Source organism: Aquarana catesbeiana, unplaced genomic scaffold (genome assembly GCF_042186555.1).
Source record: "Aquarana catesbeiana isolate 2022-GZ unplaced genomic scaffold, ASM4218655v1 unanchor240, whole genome shotgun sequence".
Taxonomy (NCBI): Eukaryota; Metazoa; Chordata; class Amphibia; order Anura; family Ranidae; genus Aquarana; species Aquarana catesbeiana.
This window is the reverse complement of record NW_027362669.1, coordinates 473,111-490,302: the sequence shown is the minus strand read 5'-3', so window position 1 is coordinate 490,302 and position 17,192 is coordinate 473,111. Positions and strand designations below refer to the sequence as shown.

Below are 17,192 nucleotides of genomic sequence, written 5' to 3'. Positions count from 1 at the left end.
CGTACAGGGACCAGGGAATCTGCACAGCCACCAGACCCCACACAGCCACCAGGGACCCCACACAGCCACCAGAGACCCCACACAGCCACCAGAGACGCCGCACAGGAACCAGGAAACCTGCACAGCCACCAGAGACCCCACACAGCCACCAGGGACCCTGCACAGCCACCAGGGACCCCGCACAGCCACCAGGGATCCTGTACAGCCACCAGGAATCCTGCACAGCCACCAGGGACCCTGCACAGCCACCAGGGATCCTGCACAGCCACCAGGGACCCGGGTCCCCAAACAGCAACCAGGGACCCTGCACAGCCATCAGGGAACCCACACAGCCACCAGAAACCCCACACAGGGACCCTGCACAGCTTATCCTGCTAACGCTGCATGATTAGGGACACTATACTAAGGGGAGACACTAATATAGTTCTGTTCATGATCAGGATATTGATCCATACAGACACTATACTATGGGGGGACACTAATATAGTTCTGTTCATGATCAGGATATTGATCCATACAGACACTATACTAGTAATGTTGGTGATCAGGATTCTATAGCGTGAGTGTGATAGTGTGCGGACAATCTAATACTAGCTGACCCTGGCGCTATCTGATGTAACAAGTCATGCAAATACAGCGATTGGTGAAAAATACTGTACACTGACGCTGTACTAATGGCACTGGTTGGGTGACAGGGGTGCGCAAAGGGTGAATGAGGGCAATCAATGGGGTTAAATGTGCCAATCTAAGGTGTGTGGGTGTAAAGTGTGGTGATTATACTCACAGTGTGATGTTCTCTTCTCTTCCTGATCCGAAAAGGACTCGGGAAGAGAAGAAATCACAAGATAGCTCCCCGTGTTTACAAAATAAAACACAGGAGTGATTTGTCATTGGCTGCAGGTGATCAGCAGGGTACGGGGCAAAATCATTGGCTGGGACCTGCTGACAAACTTGTCCTGCAACCAATGACAGTGGAGGTTTCTGGGTGTGCGCGTGCATGGGTGCGGACCTGGAAGAAAGCCATGACATAAAAGTACATTACCAGACCTGTATGAGCCACCCATCCATTGTATTTTACAACACTTCATCCATGTCTTTGGTGATCTCTGATCTCCTTTGAACGGTTTTTACATGATGAAGATCAGCCATGGAGTATATCTGAGGTGTATATCAGGGTGTGCTTCTTCCTCACATGTAAGCTGTGATGTCCAACAACGTTCATATAGAAGACATTTCCCGCACTCAAGGCACTAATACACCTCGAGGGTTGTGTGGGATCCCTGATGTACAGGAAGACAGGACTTCAGTGAGGAACAATTCCCTCATTTAGGACAGGAATATGGCTTCTCCCCCGTGTGAGATCTCTGATGTGTGGAAAGACTGGACTTCACTGAAAAACATTTCCCGCACTCAGGACAGGAATAGGGCTTCTCCCCAGTGTGAGATCTCTGATGTGTGGAAAGTTGGGACTTCACTGAAAAACATTCCCCGCACTCGGGACAGGAATAGGGCTTCTCCCCCGTGTGAGATCTCTGATGTGTGGAAAGACTGGACTTCACTGAAAAACATTTCCCACACTCAGGACAGGAAAAGGGCTTCTCCCCCGTGTGAGATCTCTGATGTGTGGAAAGATTGGACTTCTCTGAAAAACATTTCCCACACTCAGGACAGGAATACGGCTTTTCCCCGGTGTGAGATCTCTGATGTTTGTAAAGATGGGACTTCACTGAAAAACATTTCCCACACTGAGGACAGGAATACGGCTTCTCCCCCGTGTGAGATCTCTGATGTGTGGAAAGATTGGACTTCTCTGAAAAACATTTCCCACACTCAGGACAGGAATAGGGCTTCTCCCCCGTGTGAGATCTCTGATGTTTGTAAAGATGGGACTTCTGTGAAAAATATTTCTCGCACTCAGGACAGAAATACAGATTTTCCCTTGTGTGAGATCGCTGATGTATGGAAAGATGGGACCTCAGTAAAAAACATTTCCCGCACTCAGGACAGGAATACGGCTTCTCCCCCGTGTGAGATCTCTGATGTTTAGAAAGATCGGACTTCAGTAAAAAACATTTCCCGCACTCAGGACAGGAATGCGGCTTCTCCCCTGTGTGAGATCTCTGATGTGTGTAAAGACTGGACTTCTCTGAAAAACATTTCCCACACTCAGGACAGGAATACGGCTTCTCCCCTGTGTGAGATGTCTGATGTCTGTAAAGATGATACTTATCTGAAAAAAATTTCCCGCACTCAGGACAGGAATACGGCTTCTCCCCTGTGTGCAATCTCTGATGTGTGTAAAGATGGGACTTCTGTGAAAAACATTTTCCGCACTCAGGACAGGAATACGGCTTCTCTCCTGTGTGAGATCTCTGATGTGTGTAAAGATGGGACTTATGTGAAAAACATTTCCCACACTCAGGACAGGAATACGGCTTCTCCCCTGTGTGAGATCTTATATGGACATTAAGTTTGGATTTATAACGGAAACACTTCCCGCACTCAGTACAGGAAAACCTCTTCTCTGTTGGAAGGACGGCACCGTCCCTCACAGTCTGAGGTTCCTCAGGATAAGAGGAATACGATGGTCCATCTACACTGTGTGGTGCCGGATGGACATTTGAGGTAGTCGGGTTTTCTCCTGGACTATACTGTGTGATGTCCTCATCTTCTACTTTACAGTCTGGAGACAAAGTGAGACAATCCTCTGAGGTTTTCCTCATCTCCCGTCCATCTACTAAAATAGAAATACAAAGATTATTACTAGACATGAGCAGATTGGTTCCCCTAAACCAGGACTCCGCCCACATCAGGCAGCTTTGTCTCTGAGGATCTTACAATTCCCCCCTCAAGGTAACTAGTAAATGGGTCCTCTGTAGGGCGCCAACTAATGATTATTTCCAGAATTGATTAGTTGGCCGATTGTTTTGATTAATTAGATAAAACCCTCATAAAAAGGTTGGTGTATAATTGAGTTAATATTCTTGAATATCTATATACAGCAGTAAATATAAATATCCAGATATATAGTTGGATATTTAATCCACTCTGAGAATAACAGACAGATAGATGTAAAGACTGCACCATTCCAACCAGTAAGTAGCGCCCCCCACCCCCACCCCCGTCATCCTCCGGACCATCCTCTTCAGGCAGGGGTACCCAGCAGTTGATCCAGGGTTCTTGAGGCCAATCGCCCCCCGGGGGGTCAGGAAGGAATTTTTCCTCTGCTGTAGCAATTGGCCAGCTCAGCTAGGGGTTTTTTTGCCTTCCTCTGGATCAACAGGAGGGCGGTAGGTAGCCTCCATCACCCTCCCTCAGCTACTTGTGCTTCTCACCATGTGCAATTTCAAGTACACAGCTGATGCCCTCCTCAGGCTAAGAAACATCGCTACAACTTTACTAACCGCCACTCAAAGAAGACTAAAAAAAGAAAAACTACTAAGGACCAACCTACAAGCAACCATCAAATATAGGGAGACACCAACCCAACCGCAACAACTAGCATGCGCCCTGATCAACACCAGATCTGCAGTGAAGCACAGACTGGAAATCCACAACTTCATCATCGAAAACAACATAGATTGCCTACTCATTACGGAAAGCTGGCTAACATCCGACTGCAACACTATCCTAACTGAATTAGTGCCTGAGAACTACAGCATCCTAACAGAGCACAGAATAGGAAAAAAAGGAGGAGGCCTAGCAGCGATCTTCAAATCACACCATGTCTTCACCAAACCAACTTCACAGAACTCAGTGTCTTTCATGGAGATACTCCCCCTGCATCTTCAAACAACACCCCAAGCCACCATTCACATACTACTATGCTACAGGCCACCAGGACCAAAGACCAATCTCCTTACACCACTCACTGAATTTATTTCAATGCACACCTTGAAAACCAAAAACCTTCTGGTACTTGGGGACTTCAACCTCTGGGCAAACTCTACCCAAGACCCTATTGCGATCACCTGCATCAACCAACTGGAAGAACTAGGTCTTCAACAGCTGATAAATACTCCAACGCACGGTTCAGGACACACTCTAGACCTCATCTTCAAACAGAATATGGACATCAACATATCCGACAACACACCACTACCATGGACGGACCACCACGCCATCAAATTTAAAATCACCACTAACACCACCCTCCAAAAACAGAAACATGCAACAACACACTGGAACAGATCTCAGAAGAAACTGCATTCTGAACTCTTCAAAACCACATTATCAAACAAAATACAATCGCTAAACTTAAACCCCTCAACGGAACAAACACTCAACTCCCTAAACAAGGCATTACTACAAACAGCAGACTTAGTAGCGCCAAAACGCAGAACACTCATCCGCAAAAAAAACTCGAGATGGTTTAATAGCACACTCACCCTACTCAAGCAAGAACGTAGAAGAGCTGAAAGAGCATGGAGAAGAAATCCTACCAAGGAAAACCATACAAACTACAAAGTACTCACTGTGAGATACCACAAAGCAATCTTCAAAGCCAAAAAAGAACATTTCTCGAACACCATCTCAACTGCCTTAAACCGGCCGCGGGAACTTTTCAAAATAGTCGCCCAGTCAATGAACCCAACCTGCTTAGAGCCCCCAGCAAACGATACTCAAGAATTCTGCAATGAGTTATCAAATTTCTTCATTAACAAAATCGACAACATCCGGAAATCAATTCAACAGAAAAAAACAACCAACCTTACCCAACCAAAGCAAAAAGAGGATACCAACACGAACATCACACAACCGCCGGACTTCATCTTGACTCCAATTACCACTGACATGACTAAAAACATTATGAGAAGCCTTCGAGACAGCACATCACCAAATGACATCATTCCCACAAAACTCCTGAAAGAATGCTCCGACATCCTGGCTCCCACTATAACACACCTCATAAATCAGTCATTCAAAGAAGGGATTGTGCCAACCTCCCTCAAGCAAGGCACCGTCAAACCCCTGCTAAAAAAACCTAATCTCGACCCTAAGGACCCTAACTGCCGCAGACCGATAACAAGCCTTAACACCATCTCCAAGATTATGGAGAAAGCGGTAGTACAACAGCTACAACGGCACCTAGACACGAATCAACTTCTGGACACTCTACAATCAGGCTTCCACCCAGGCCATGGCACAGAAACGGCACTTCTAAAAATATGGGACGATGCCCTGGAAGCAGCAGATGACAGAGAATTATGTCTCCTGGTACTGTTAGACCTCAGTGCAGCATTTGATACAGTGGACCACAATACTCTATTGTCCGCCTCACAGAAGTAGCAGGAGTCACAGATTCTAGTCTAAAATGGTTTGCATCCTTCTTAGAGAATCGCTCTCAGACAGTGAAACTGGGAGCATTCACCTCTAACACCCAGACAATTTCCTGAGGAGTCCCGCAGGGTTCACCCTTGTCGCCAGTGCTATTTAACATCTACATCCGCCCACTCCTCAAAATCAGCAAAAGATCAGACCTCTGCTTCCACTCATACGCTGACGATACCCAAATCTACTTTCGCATCACCGGGCAAAAAGACCACCATCATCAACTAGAGCAATGCCTCACTTTGATAGATGACTGGATGACCATTAGTTCCCTCAAACTCAATGTGTCGAAAACAGAACTTCTTCTCCTACACGCTAACCAAAATCCCAAAACCAAGACTCCATGGACACCCCCCACCATCTTCGGACAGACCATCTCTCCGAGCACCAAAGCCAAAATTCTCAGAATTATCTCAGAAATGACAATGGATGCACAAATAGGATCAGTAGTTAGCGGGTCTCACCATCTCCTCCGCTTGCTACACAGACTCATCCCCTTCATCCCAGAAGAGGACAAAGCGGCAGTAGTTGGAACAATCATCAATTCCTGACTCGCATACGCAAACTCACTCTACATAGGATTACATCAATATCAGCTTGCGCGCCTACAGGCCATAAAAAACGCGGTGGCAAGACTGCTAACAGGAAAAAAACCCTGGGAGTCCATCTCCCCATCCCTGAGGAGCCTACATTGGCTAACCGTAAAGAATCGGATCACATTTAAGACCCTCTGCCTCACCCACAAATGCCTACAAGGTAACGCTCCTCAATACCTCCAAGAGAAAATAAAACACTACACACCCAATCGCAATCTACGATCATCTAACCAAAACCTCCTCCTCATTCCCAAATACCGCTACAAAGCAAGGGGAGAACGAAGATTCGCAGTCCAGGGACCTCAGCAAAGGAACGCTCTTCCGACTCACATCTGCATGGAAGAAAACCATCTGGCCTTCAGGAAAAAACTCAAAACCTTCCTCTTCTAAGAAGATGACAGCACAAAATGCATTAGCGCCTTGAGGCGATTCAGTTCGCATTGCAAATCATTCATTCATTCACATAGGTTGGACTTGATGGACTTGTGTCTTTTTTGTACCTAACCTACTATGTAACTATGTAAGAAAGTATTGCAACGACCAACATTTTATTCTCTAGGGTATTAAAAAAAAATGTATAATGTTTGGGGTTTCTAAGTAATTTTCTAGTAAAAAAAAACAAACAGTTTTTAACTCGTAAACAACAAATCTCAGAAAGAGGCTCGGTCCTTAAGTGGTTAAAAAATAATCCTTTATAGTACAAAAACATCAGATAATCACTACTATAAGGGATTCATTTATACTGTGAAATAGTGAAAGTAATATATCTTATATCATATATATAATAGTAAATATACCCAGAAGTAGGATATATGGGGATTTTACCTGGGAGTCACACATGAAGATATATGGAGGTTAGAGGGGGGAGGGGGGACTTTTATATTAAAGTAATACTGAAAGCTGAGACTTTTTCTTCATGGATATAATCATTTTATATCCACTTCAATACCGGAGCCTATTCTGGCACTTCTCTCCTACATGTAAAAATTATAATTTTTTTGCTAGAAAATTACTCAGAACCCCCAAACATATATATATATATATTTTTTCAGCAGACACCCTAGGGAATAAAATGGCGGTCATTGCAACTTTTTTCCCTCGCACGGTATTTGCGCAATCATTTTTCAAACGCCTTTTGTTTGGAAAAAAAACAGTTTCATGAATTAAAATATAACAAAACAGTAAAGTTAGCCCAATTTTTTTGTATAATGTGAAAGATAATATTATGCCGAGTAAATAGAAACCCAACATGTCACGCTTTGAAATTGCGCACACTCATGGAATGGCGCCAAACTTCGGTACTTAAAAATCTCCATAGGCGACGCTTTAAAATTTTTTACAGGTTACATGTTTAGAGTTACAGAGGAGGTCTAGTGCTAGAATTGTTGCGCTCGCTGAAACGCATGCGGTGATACCTCACATGTGCGGTTTGAACGGCGTTTACATATGTGGGCGGGACTTACGTGTATGTTTCGCTTCTGAGCGTGAGCTACCGGAGACGGGTGTTTTAAAAAAATATATATTTTTTTATTTTACTTTATTTTTTTATTTTTACACTTTTTTTACATTGAATTTTTTTTTGATCACTTTTATTCCTATTACAAGGAATGTAAACATCCCTTGTAATAGGAATCTATTATGACAGGTCCTCTTTATGGAGAGGTTAATAAGACCCCACATCTCTCCTCCAGGCTGTAAAGCATAAGACCGGAACAAAAAATTCACCGATCTCATACTGACAGCCACGATCGCGGCTTTGTTTACATGCGGGGTCCGGGTGTGACATCATAATGTCGCGCCTGGGCCTCCGGCGGTCATAGAGATGACTGGTGACCATCTGGTCACCGGAAATCTCTATGGTCATCATCCGGCGGGGTCCGATTCTTTCTCCGGGCCCCCGATGGCACAGGAGAGCCCGGAGAAGCACCGGATGGTGGCGGGAGGGACGTCCCCTCCCGTCGCCTATAAGAATAATTAAGCGGCGGAACTGCCGCTATGATGGTTCTTATCGTGCACAGAATCGGCGCCTGTAGCTGCGGGCATCATTCAGATATCCCCGCACAAAGTCAAGGACGTCATATGACGGCGTGCGATATTGAAGTGGATATATAAAGCACAATACTGGTAAACTTTTACTTTATATAATAGTAATGCCTTCTATCACCTCCAGTCTATCAGCCTCCACCTTCTCTGGGGTCAGATGCTGATCTTCCCTGCACAGAGACCTTAAAGTCATTGTAAATATTGGATTTATTTTTTAAACAAACTTGTCATACTTACCTCTCGGGATGCACAGGCATTTCAGCGGCCGAAAAAAAACTGACAAAAATTGTGTTTTCAGCACATTGCCGAAAGGAAAATATTGCCGATAATGGAGCGGAAAATGGAGCCACCCATTGCGGGGGTGTCATACTGATGTGCCCCAGTCCTCCCCTCCCTCCTCCTCCCCTCCCTCCTCTCCTCCCTCTTCTCCTCCCTCCTTCTCCCCTCCCTCCTCTCCTCCCTCTTCTCCTCCCTCCCACAGAGCGGCGATCTCCGTGTGTCACGGAGCTAATTGCCCGGGTCTTAGTAACAATGTCCCGCCTCCTGTGATAGACGGCACACTGATCCAATGGTGGGACATTGAATCTGTGACGTGATCACAGGAGACGGGACATTGTTACTAAGACCCGGGCAATTCAAACACAGCCGCTTTAATCTGGGCACTGGTGAGGCTGCATGCCAGGCACTGGTGAGGCTGCATCTAATGGGCACTGGTGAGGCTGAATGACGGGCACTGGTGAGGCTGAATGACGGGCACTGGTGAGGCTGAATGATGGGCACTGGTGAGGCTGCATCTGATGGGCACTGGTGAGGCTGAATGATGGGCACTGGTGAGGCTGAATGATGGGCACTGGTGAGGCTGCATGCCGGGCACTGGTGAGGCTTCATGATGGGCACTGGTGAGGCTGCATGACGGGCACTGGTGAAGCTGCATGCCGGGCACTGGTGAGGCTGCATGACAGGCACTGGTGAGGCTGCATCTGATGGGCACTGGTGAGGCTGCATGACGGGCACTGGTGAGGCTGCATGATGGGCACTGGTGAGGCTGCATGAGGGGCACTGGTGAGGCTGCATGAGGGGCACTGGTGAAGCTGCATGACGGGCACTGGTGAGGCTGCATGATGGGCACTGGTGAGGCTGCATGATGGGCACTGGTGAGGCCGCATGACGGGCACTGGTAAGGCTGCATGACGGGCACTGGTGAGGCTGCATGACGGGCACTGGTGAGGCTGCATGATGGGCACTGGTGAGGCTGCATGATGGGCACTGGTGAGGCTGCATGATGGGCACTGGTGAGGCTGCATGATGGGCACTGGTGAGGCTGCATGACGGGCACTGGTAAGGCTGCATGACGGGCACTGGTGAGGCTGCATGACGGGCACTGGGGAGGCTGCATCTGACGGGCACTGGTGAGGCTGCATCTGACGGGCACTGGTGAGGCTGCATGACGGGCACTGGTGAGGCTGCATCTGACGGGCACTGGTGAGGTTGCATTGATCTCCTGCATCATCTCTGCAGTCTCTGACCATCTCCTGTATGATGAGAGAGTTTTCACTGCACCAGTGTAGATCCAAACCAGGTGTAAAGTGAATGGTTGTCTCCGAGAGTAAAGAGCCCCAGGTGCTGGCTAACGCTGAATCATGCTGAAGGTAGATAAGAAAATCCGGACAGCCGCACACCCGGAAGATATTATCCAAAAATGTTTATTGTAAAATCAGGATCATGCAGTATATAGGATACCATGGCAAAAAAGTACAGGCAATCAGCTAACGCGTTTCGCACTTATGCTAAGTGCTAAGCTATGAGTAAGCACTTAGCATAAGTGTGAAACACGTTAGCTGATTGCCTGTACTTTTTTGCCATGGTATCCTGTATACTGCATGATCCTGATTTTACAATAAACATTTTTGGATAATATCTTCCCGGTGTGCGGCTGTCCGGATTTTCTTATCTACCTTCAGCATCTCCTGTATGATGTTTGCAGTCTCTAACCATCTCCTATACTAAGTCTTCAGTCTCTGACCATCTCCTGTACTATGTCTGCAGTCTCTGACCATCTCCTGTATCATGTCTGCTAAAGGTGCACCGAATGGACCTTTTGCTAATACTATAGCAGTGATGATAGACATGATACAAGAGATGTCACAGACCGAGGACATGATACAGGAGATGGTTAGTGACTGGGGACATGATACAAGAGATGGTTAGAGACTGGGGACATAATACAAGAGAAGGTTAGAGACTGGGGACATGATACAAGTGATGGTTAGAGACTGAGGACATGATACAAGAGATGGTTAGAGACTTAGGACATGATACAAGAGATGATCTCAGAGACTGGGGACATGACACATGAGATGGTTAGAGACTGCAAACATGATACATGAGATGGTTAGAGACTGAGGACATGAAACAAGAGATGTTCAGAGACTGAGGACATGATACAAGAGATGGTAAGAGACTGGGTACATGATACAGAAGATAGTTAGAGACTGAGAAAATGATACAAGAGATGGCTAGAGACTGGGAACATGATACAAGAGATGGTTAGAGACTGAGGACATGATAAAGGAGATGGCTAGAGACTGGGAACATGATACAAGAGATGGTTAGAGACTGGGGACATGATACAAGAGATGGTTAGAGACTAGGGACATGATAAAGGAGATGGTTAGAGACTGGGGACATGATACAAGAGATATCAGAGACTGAAGACATGATACAAGATATGGTTAGAGACTGGGGACATGATGCAAGAGATGGTTAGAGATTGGGGACATTATACAAGAGATGGTCTCAGAGAATGGGGATATGATACAGGAGATGGTTAGAGACTGAGGACATGATACAAGAGATGGCTAGAGGCTGGGGACATGATATGATAACATAATTAGAGACTGAGGACATGATACAAGAGATTGTCTCAGAGACTGGGGACATGATACAGGAGATGGTTAGAGACTGAGGACATGATACAGGAAATGGTTAGAGACTGAGGACATGATACAGGAAATGGTTAGAGACTGAGGACATGATACAGGAGATGATTGGAGACTGAAGACATGATACAAGGGATGGTTAGAGACTGGGGACATGATACAAGAGATATCAGAGACTGCAGACATGATACAAGGGATGGTTAGAGACTGGGGACATGATACATGAGATGGTTAGAGACTGGGGACATGATACAGGAGATGGTTAGAAACTGGGACATGATACAAGAGATGTCAGAGACTGAGGACATGATACAGGAGATGGTTAGAGACTGGGGACATGATAGAAGAGATGGTTAGAGACATGATACAGGAGATGGTTAGAGACTGAGGACATGATACAAGAGATGGTTAGAGGCTGGGGACATGATACAAGAGATGGTCAGAGACTGAGGACATGATACAAGAGATGGTTAGAGACTGGGGACATGATACATGAGATGGTTAGAGACTGCGGACATGATACAGGAGATGGTTAGAGACTGGGAAAATGATACAAGAGATGGTTAGAGACTGGGGACATGATACAGGAGATGGTTAGAGACTGGGGACACGATACAGGAGATGGTTAGAGACTGAGGACATGATACATGAGATATCAGAGACTGAAGACATGATACAAGAGATGGTTAGAGACTGAGGACATGATACATGAGATATCAGAGACTGAAGACATGATACAAGAGATGGTTAGAGACTGAGGACATGATACATGAGATATCAGAGACTGAAGACATGATACAAGAGATGGTTAGAGACTGGGGACACGATACAGGAGATGGTTAGAGACTGAGGACATGATACATGAGATATCAGAGACTGAAGACATGATACAAGAGATGGTTAGAGACTGAGGACATGATACAAGAGAAGGTTAGAGACTGGGGACATGATACAAGTGATGGTTAGAGACTGAGGACATGATACATGAGATATCAGAGACTGAAGACATGATACAAGAGATGGTTAGAGACTGAGGACATGATACATGAGATTAAAATTGATAATATTGCGCCAGTCCCAAAGAAATGTGTGAAAAGCTGCCAACACAACAACTAGACAAATTGTGAATCGAAAATAGAGAATACAGTGTGGCGCTAAAGTGAACTTGTTCCTCATTTGGGTCAGACCCACTGAAATGTCAATCAGAGGGTCAAAAACTCCCCCATGAGGTATTTAATCAAATAGAATTTTGTTCAAATCCTATAGAGAAGAAGTAGTAAATACCTTAAATAAACCCCCCTATAGTCTGCCCCATCGGATGTATATTATACTGTATCCAATCAAGTATAACCAGACAGAAAGTTGATTGCAATACCCTAAAGGGGATATCTATATAGGGATTAATAGATGTGCTATCTAAAGAGAAAGATCCCCATAAGGGGGAAGTAAAAAAATGTGATGTTTAAATTAGAATCCCGTGAATGAACACCAAATATACTAAAACGTGATTTCAGCAGAAATCACGTTTTAGTATATTTGGTGTTCATTCACGGGATTCTAATTTAAACATCACATTTTTTTACTTCCCCCTTATGGGGATCTTTCTCTTTAGATAGCACATCTATTAATCCCTATATAGATATCCCCTTTAGGGTATTGCAATCAACTTTCTGTCTGGTTATACTTGATTGGATACAGTATAATATACATCCGATGGGGCAGACTATAGGGGGGTTTATTTAAGGTATTTACTACTTCTTCTCTATAGGATTTGAACAAAATTCTATTTGATTAAATACCTCATGGGGGAGTTTTTGACCCTCTGATTGACATTTCAGTGGGTCTGACCCAAATGAGGAACAAGTTCACTTTAGCGCCACACTGTATTCTCTATTTATGATACATGAGATATCAGAGACTGAAGACATGATACAAGAGATGGTTAGAGACTGGGGACATGATACAGGAGATGGTCATAGACTGAGGACATGATACAAGATATGGTTAGAGACTAGGGACATGATACATGAGATGGTTAGAGACTGGGGACATGATACAGGAGAAGGTTGGAGACTGGGGACATGATACAAGAGATGGTTAGAGACTGGGGACATGATAAAGGAGATGGTTAGAGACTGAAGACATGATACAAGAGATGTTTAGAGACTGGGGACATGATACATGAGATGGTTAGAAACTGGGGACATGATACAGGAGATGGTTAGAGACAGGGACATGATACAAGAGATGTCAGACTGAGGACATGATACAGGAGACGGTTAGAGACTTGTATCATGTCCCCAGTCTCTAACCATCTCTTGTATCATGTCCCCAATCTCTAACCATCTCCTGTATCATGTCCCCAGTCTCTAACCATCTCTTGTATCGTTCCTAGTCTCTAACCATCTCTTGTTTCATGTCCTCAGTCTCTGACATCTCTTGTATCATGAGTAACTATGAGTAAGCTATGAGTAAGCACTTGGTGTAAGTGTGAAACGCGTCAGCTATTTTTGTACCGCCCCACAGTCGTGTTTTGTGTACCCCATGATCCTGCATTTTGAATACAATAAGATGAATTTATCCATTCCAGTGTGCGACTGTCCAGGTCTTCTTGTTCTCATTTCTTGTGTCATGTCCCCAGTCTCTAACCATTTCCTGTATCATGTCCCCAGTCTCTAACCATCTCTTGTATCATGTCCCCAGTCTCTAACCATCTCTTGTATCATGTCTTCAGTCTCTAACCATCTCCTTTATCATGTCCCCAGCCTCCAACCATCTCCTGTATCATGTCCCCAGTCTCTAACCATCTCCTGTATCATGTCCCTAGTCTCTAACCATATCTTGTATCATGTCCTCAGTCTATGACATCTTTTGTATCATGTCCTCAGTCTCGAACTATGTTATCATATCATGTCTCCAGCCTCTATACTATACTTTGCAGCTTCCTATAGGGGAACTCTATACCATACTTTGTGGCTTCCTATAGGAGCCAGAAAACCCGGGGGTTCCAAAAGAGGAGAATCAGAGCTGCTCTTTGCAAAACCATTACACGGAGGAGGTAAGTAGGGGTGCACTGAATGGAAATTTTGGTGCCAAAGATGAAGGATACACAAGGCCGAAAACCAATACCAAAAATGACAGATTTAAAAAAATATTTATTTATATTTTTATATACAACCACAATTTGTATATAACCATATCTTGTATCATGTCCGCAGTCTCTATCTATCTCTTGTATCATGTCCCCAGTCTCTAACCATCTCCTGTATCATGTCCCCAGTCTCTAATCATCTCCTGTATCATGTACCCAGTCTCTAAAAATCTCCTGTATCATGTACCCAGTCTCTAACCATCTCCTGTATCATGTCCCCAGTCTCTAACCATCTCTTGTATCATGCCTGCAGTCTCTAACCATCTCCTGTATCATGTCCCCAGGCTCTAACCATCTCCTGTATCATGTCTTCAGTCTTCCTATACTTTGTACCTTCATATAGGGGAACTCCATATAGGAAGGTATAGGAACTCCTATAGCAAAATATAAAGTATAGTATAGAGTTCTCCTATAGGAAGCCACAAAGTATAGTATGAAGAGTTCCCCTATCGGAAGCCACAAAGTATAGTAAAGAGTTCCCCTATAGGAAGCCACAAAGTATAGTAAAGAGTTCCCCTATAGGAAGCCACAAAGTATAGTATAGAGTTCCCCTATAGGAAGATACAAAAAACTTCTGCCTTTAGAATCACTATAGTATAGGGTCCCCTATAGGAAGGTATAAAGTATAGTATAGAGTTCCCCTATAGGAAGGTATAAAGTATATTATAGAGTTCCCTTATAGGAGGCCACAAAGTATAGTATGAAGAGTTCCCCTATCTGAAACCACAAAGTATAGTATAGAGTTCCACTATAGGAAGCCACAAAGTATAGTATAGAGTTCCCCTATAGGAAGATACAAAAAACTTCTGCCTTTAGAATCACTTGCTTCCTTCTCTTCCCCAGGACTACATGTCCCATGAGGCATTGCTCCTCACACATTCAAGTTCTCAGGCATTTACTGACATGTATGGATGGTGTACTGAGCTGTATTTTCTGATAGGTAAAGAAATAATGCATTCTGTATGCAGGCCAGATAATCGACTGACCAACTAATTGTTTATGGCAATAGTTGACAACTATTTTCATAATCAATTATGACGATTAGTTGTTTCAGCCCTACATCTCTGATCTCCTACCAGTTCATTTATTCATAGACCTTAGTCAGAGAGTGATGAAACAACAAGAACTGTCTTTTATAGGAGTGACAGTGATGAGGGGAATATAGGACGAGTGTCCCCACCCCCTCTATCACTCATTGCCATCTTCCCAACACAAGAAGTCCTGCACTTCCTTATTTAGTCCATGATTTAGTCATGAATAACAGCGGGGCTGAGCCCCACCAGAGGTCAGAGAGTGAGGATGGGGGGAGAACAACCAAGATGAAGACTGGACTGATCCTGAAGACCCCCATCATTGGGTTATTGACTCCTCCCACATTATCACTTTCTGTTTAAGGTTCCAAAGTTTGAGGATATTATCACATTATCAACATGTAAAAGTCTGTGCTCCAATCACATCATCAGATATAAAATGTCCAGCTGGTAGGAAATGGGTGTAACAAAAGAGAATACATATTATGTGTATATATAGCAGTGTGTAGAGGGGAGAGAGCAGAAGTCAGGACTATGTAATGTACAACATATTGTATAAGATACAACAGATAGGACTATATAGTATCAGAATGATGTAATGTACAACATAGAGTATATAGTGCAGGGGTCAGGACTATGTAATGTACAACATAGAGTATATAGTGCAGGGGTCAGGACTATGTAATGTACAACATAGAGTATATAGTGCAGGGGTCAGGACTATGTAATGTACAACATAGAGTATATAGTGCAGGGGTCAGGATTATGTAATGTACAATATAAATTATACAGTGTAAGGGTCAGGACTCATAATATTGGTATTCAGTAATCAGTGGAAGATTAAATGTTTACATGAGACAAGTTGCAGAGGTCCCACACCGCTGCCTCCCATCTCCTGAGACTGCACTCAGTGACTTGGGTCTGAGACTATACAGACATATCCCTCCACCCGGCACAGCCAGCAGATAACAGAGCAAGTAATCCTGGGGGGACTGTTCTGTCAGAGATCATGCTAGACCAAGGCACGGGGCAGAAGACCCAAAGAACATGTCCAAGGTGCCTAGGTAGAGCAACATCTATGGTGAAAATAAACCTTTTGCTGCCAGCTGAACCCCAGAATTTCCATAAATCCAGTCTAGATACATAAATTGTGTCTGCAGCACAGAGAAGGAAGATTATCACCCAGTCCCTGCCCTACTCTGGACCAATCAGTGAGCAGTATGGGTGGAGGAATGTATTTAGTGTTAATGACCCACCTGTGCTGATCTCTGTAGGAGTGTCCTCCTCTATAAATGTCCCCGTTATTCCATCCTCCTCCATAGACTGCTGATCATCCCTCACATACCTCTCTTCTTCTTCTGATTTAACTTCAAATTCTATATCGATTGGATCTCCACTCTAAATCAAGAAAATGAGAGAGAATATCATCTGTAAGATATAAGATTTATTATTGTGACATCCCATAAAAAATCCACACATCATCTCTAGGAGTCCATGTGCTAGATGCTTCAATCCCACCAACCTTGTAACAGTGAGGGATGATGTGACCTTCCTGTGTGGAATCCCAGGAATACAGAGGACGGGGACATCTCTCTGGTGGGTTCCTCGTATTTGATGGCTCCATCGCATCCTTGTGTCCTTCTGATAACTCCTCCATCACTCCATACTCCTCATCCTCCTCTTTATACTCTTCTTTAACATCAATATTATCATCCCCGAGGTTTCCACTCTGAATATATAATAAAACATTCATTGTAACAATCATGCTGTGTATAAATCAGAACTACCAATAATTGTCAATCATCTACCTGATGATGGTGAGGGATGGTGTGACCTTCCTGTGTGGAATCCCGGGAATACAGAGGACGGGGATATCTCTCTGGTGGGTTTCTGTAGCTGGATGACTCCACCATGGTGTCCTGGTACAGATCTTTGTGTTCTTTTAGAGACTCTGACTCCTCCATCACCCCATCCTCATCATCCTCCTCTTTTATCTCTTCTTTAACCTCAACTTTAGAATCTCTCAGGTTTCCACTCTGAATATATAATAAAAATGACATCAATGGTAACAATGCAGATAATGTACAGATCCTAATGATAC

General features: G+C 44.3%; 2 protein-coding genes across 3 annotated transcripts in view; both read right to left on the bottom strand.

Annotated features, from left to right (window-relative positions):
* LOC141122091 (uncharacterized) overlaps positions 1 to 17,192 on the bottom strand; it is a 531,020-nt gene that overhangs the window by 134,600 nt on the left and 379,228 nt on the right. The gene's annotated exons all lie outside the window — the stretch shown is intronic.
* LOC141122098 (uncharacterized) overlaps positions 1 to 17,192 on the bottom strand; it is a 172,641-nt gene that overhangs the window by 39,418 nt on the left and 116,031 nt on the right. The window contains exons 8-11 of the mRNA XM_073611928.1: positions 16,900 to 17,127; positions 16,614 to 16,820; positions 16,348 to 16,489; positions 1,340 to 2,737 (exon numbers count right to left, since the gene is read on the bottom strand). Coding sequence (XP_073468029.1) covers positions 1,340 to 2,737; positions 16,348 to 16,489; positions 16,614 to 16,820; positions 16,900 to 17,127 — 1,975 coding nt within the window. The remainder of the gene's footprint in view (positions 1 to 1,339; positions 2,738 to 16,347; positions 16,490 to 16,613; positions 16,821 to 16,899; positions 17,128 to 17,192) is intronic.